The 2,838-nt window shown below is 56.2% G+C and overlaps 1 protein-coding gene across 1 annotated transcript; it reads left to right on the forward strand.

The window, feature by feature from the left end:
- The first annotated feature begins 1,844 nt into the window (after positions 1-1,844).
- Positions 1,845-2,534, forward strand: LOC138864654 (uncharacterized). Its single transcript, XM_070132501.1, has 2 exons — positions 1,845-2,228; positions 2,313-2,534. The coding sequence occupies exons 1-2, from the start codon at positions 1,845-1,847 to the stop codon at positions 2,532-2,534; spliced, it is 606 nt and encodes a 201-aa protein (XP_069988602.1).
- Positions 2,535-2,838: the final 304 nt, after the last annotated feature.

Genomic DNA, 2,838 nt, shown 5'->3' on the forward strand with positions numbered 1-2,838 from the left:
TGTAGGTTTTATTGCGCGGAAACCCCCCGTTAGCGGCAAACTTGGCCCCGATAGCGTGGGCGACGATGTCGGAGCGGCGGCCGGAGCGGCGGACGTAATATAGAAAATTACCCTAATAATATAACCCACAGTGAAAATAACCATGGTTATTCACATGACTTTCCATTGCAGGGGGCTGCCGCCCCCCCAACCCCCGCCGAGGAAACAAAACCTCCACCACGTATTCACGGCAGGATAGAGCGCACACGAACTAGACGCGGAGCCGATAACGCACAATAACCTAAGATTTTTAAGGTACTAACCTGATTGATAAATGCCGCCGATAGTAGAGAGGGTGCTCCTTTCACACAGAAGGTTAAGGAGGCGGGGTGCGTCCGGCAGGAGGATATAGCGACGCTGCAGCACACAGGAAGTGGTGCAACCTCACATTCAGGTCCTGGTAGTGCATGAGGAACATGCACCGAGCCAGGTACCCTGCGAAGTGCTTCTTCCTGCGGCCACAGAGTGGTACCTTCCTCTTGGCCTCCCTCCACTGCCGCTCGATCGTGTTCGTATGAGCTTGTGTGTCCGGATCTACAAAGATTTTCACGCAGAAAATCTATCTCGGAGTGGTTGACGGTCAGGTGCTCGAACCCCTCGTCAGAGAGGCAGTTATAGGCCTTCCAGCAATCGGAGATGATGATCGACCCCGGGGCGATCCGTTCCTTAATAACTGCAAGGAGAGTGTCGCCGGTCCGATCTTCCACCGGGACGAGGAAGAGATCGCGCGTCTCCCCGCAGATACCGCCGAAGACCCACTGCCCGTCAATCACTCGGCCCATGTTGTACTTGCGGCGCCCGAACTTGCTCTTGTCTATCTTGACGATCTTTCCTTGGCCGCCGATCATACCCTGCCGATCAAGAGCCCAGTGAACCATCACCTCCCGGCAGAAACTCGACCAGTCGGTGAAGGTCGCTGAGCTCACTCCCAGCTCGTGCCGCATGAGCCGGAACGTGAACCTCTCCCGGACGAAGAAGATCACGAAGATCAGGGTCTCAACATCGAGGCGGGATTGCTCAAAGAAAGAGCCCACGAACATCGAAGCGGATCAGGCACACCTCCGCCTCTTCTGCTTCCTGACCGCCACGGACCTATCACACCTGAACCTTTTCTGCTTCATGTCCAGGCGTGCTGGCTGCCCGCACCTGCCGCAGGCTCTCTGCCGTGGCGGAAGCACATTTCAAGCATCTCATCCTGGCTTATTGCTACCTCACGCAGAAAATCTATCTCGGAGTAGGAGCACCCTTCATACACTGTCATCGCGGCGGCCATGGCGACGTACTGAATGCGACGGTTATTTCGGTTAAGATTTCGAAAATCGTGGTTCCAGGGGACGAGAAACTCGACCTTGAGGCCATCGGCGTAACATCGATAGAGCCGCAAAACCCGCCGACGAGGGCGCTCTTCTGTTAATGGTATACTCTGCTCATCCTGATTATACTACAATCGTATCTGTATACAATGCTATGTCAAGGTTAGTATGCTGATTCGGTATTAGTTAATCTCTGCTGTTCTTTTCAGTTATCCTCTGGGGAATAGATTGCCACAAGGGGAGGTAGTAAACAAGTATATTATCATATATACAATATATGTAAGACGAGAACACACACACACAAAAGAAAACACTACAAACCGTATTGAGTCCCAGGGAAAGGGGCCCGGGGATGGAGTCCCAGGGAAAGAGGCTCATGGATGGAGTCCCAGGGAAAGAGGTTCAGGGATAGAGTCCCAGGGAAAGAGGCCCGGGGATGGAGTCCCAGTGAAAGAGGGTCAGGGATGGAGTCCCAGGGAAAGAGGCCCGGGGATGGAGTCCCAGGGAAAGAGGCTCAGGGATGGAGTCCCAGGGAATGAGGCTCAGGGATCGAGTCCAAGGGAAAGAGGCTCAGGGATGAAGTCACAGGGAAAGAGGCTCAGGGACCGAGTCCCAGGGGAAGAGGCTCCGGGATGGAGTCCCAGAGAAAAAGGCCCGGGGATGGAGTCCCAGGGAAAGAGGCCCGGGGATGGAGTCCCAGGGAAAGAGGCTTCGGGATGGAATCCCAGGGAAAGAGGCCCGGGGATGAAGTCCAAGGGAAAGAGGCTTAGGAATGGAGTCCCAGGGAAAGATGCTCAGGGATCGAGTCCCAGGGAAAGAAGCCCGGGGATGGAGTCCCAGGGAAAGAGGCTCAGGGATGGAGTCCCAGGGAAAGAGGCCCGGGGATGGAGTCCCAGGGAAAGAGGCCCGGGGATGGAGGCCCAGGGAAAGAGGCTCAGGGATGGAGTCCCAGGGAAAGAGGCTCCATGGGATGGAGTCCCAGGGAAAGGGGCTCAGGGATGGAGTCCCAGGGAAAGAGGCTCAGGAATGGAGTCCCAGGTAAAGAGGCTCAGGGATAGAGTCCAAGGGAAAGAGGCTCAGGGATGGAGTCCCAGGGAAAGAGGCTCGGGGATGGAGTCCCAGGGTAAGAAGCCCGGGGATGGAGTCCCAGGGAAAGAGGCTCAGGGATGGAGTCCCAGGTAAAGAGGCTTAGGAATGGAGTCCCAGGGAAAGAGGCTGAGGGATGGAGTCCCAGGGAAAGAGGCTCAGGGATGGAGTCCCAGGGAAAGAGGCTCAGGGATGGAGTCCAAGGGAAAGAGGCTCAGGGATGGAGTCCCAGGGAAAGAGGCCCGGGGATGGAGTCCCAGGGAAAGAGGCTGAGGGATGGAGTCCCAGGGAAAGAGGCTGAGGGATGGAGTCCCAGGGAAAGAGGCTCAGGGATGGAGTCCCAGGGAAAGAGGCTTAGGAATGGAGTCCCAGGGAAAGAGGCTCAGGGATGGAGTCCCAG

This window comes from Penaeus vannamei, chromosome 17 (assembly GCF_042767895.1).
Source record: "Penaeus vannamei isolate JL-2024 chromosome 17, ASM4276789v1, whole genome shotgun sequence".
Taxonomy (NCBI): Eukaryota; Metazoa; Arthropoda; class Malacostraca; order Decapoda; family Penaeidae; genus Penaeus; species Penaeus vannamei.

Coding starts and splice junctions, on each gene's coding strand:
- LOC138864654 (XM_070132501.1), top strand. CDS start 1,845: ATGGAGTCCCAGGGAAAGAGGCTCAGGGATGGAGTCCCAGGGAATGAG. Junction 2,229..2,312: donor ATGGAGTCCCAGGGAAAGAG/GCCCGGGGATGG, acceptor CCAGGGAAAGAG/GCTCCATGGGATGGAGTCCC.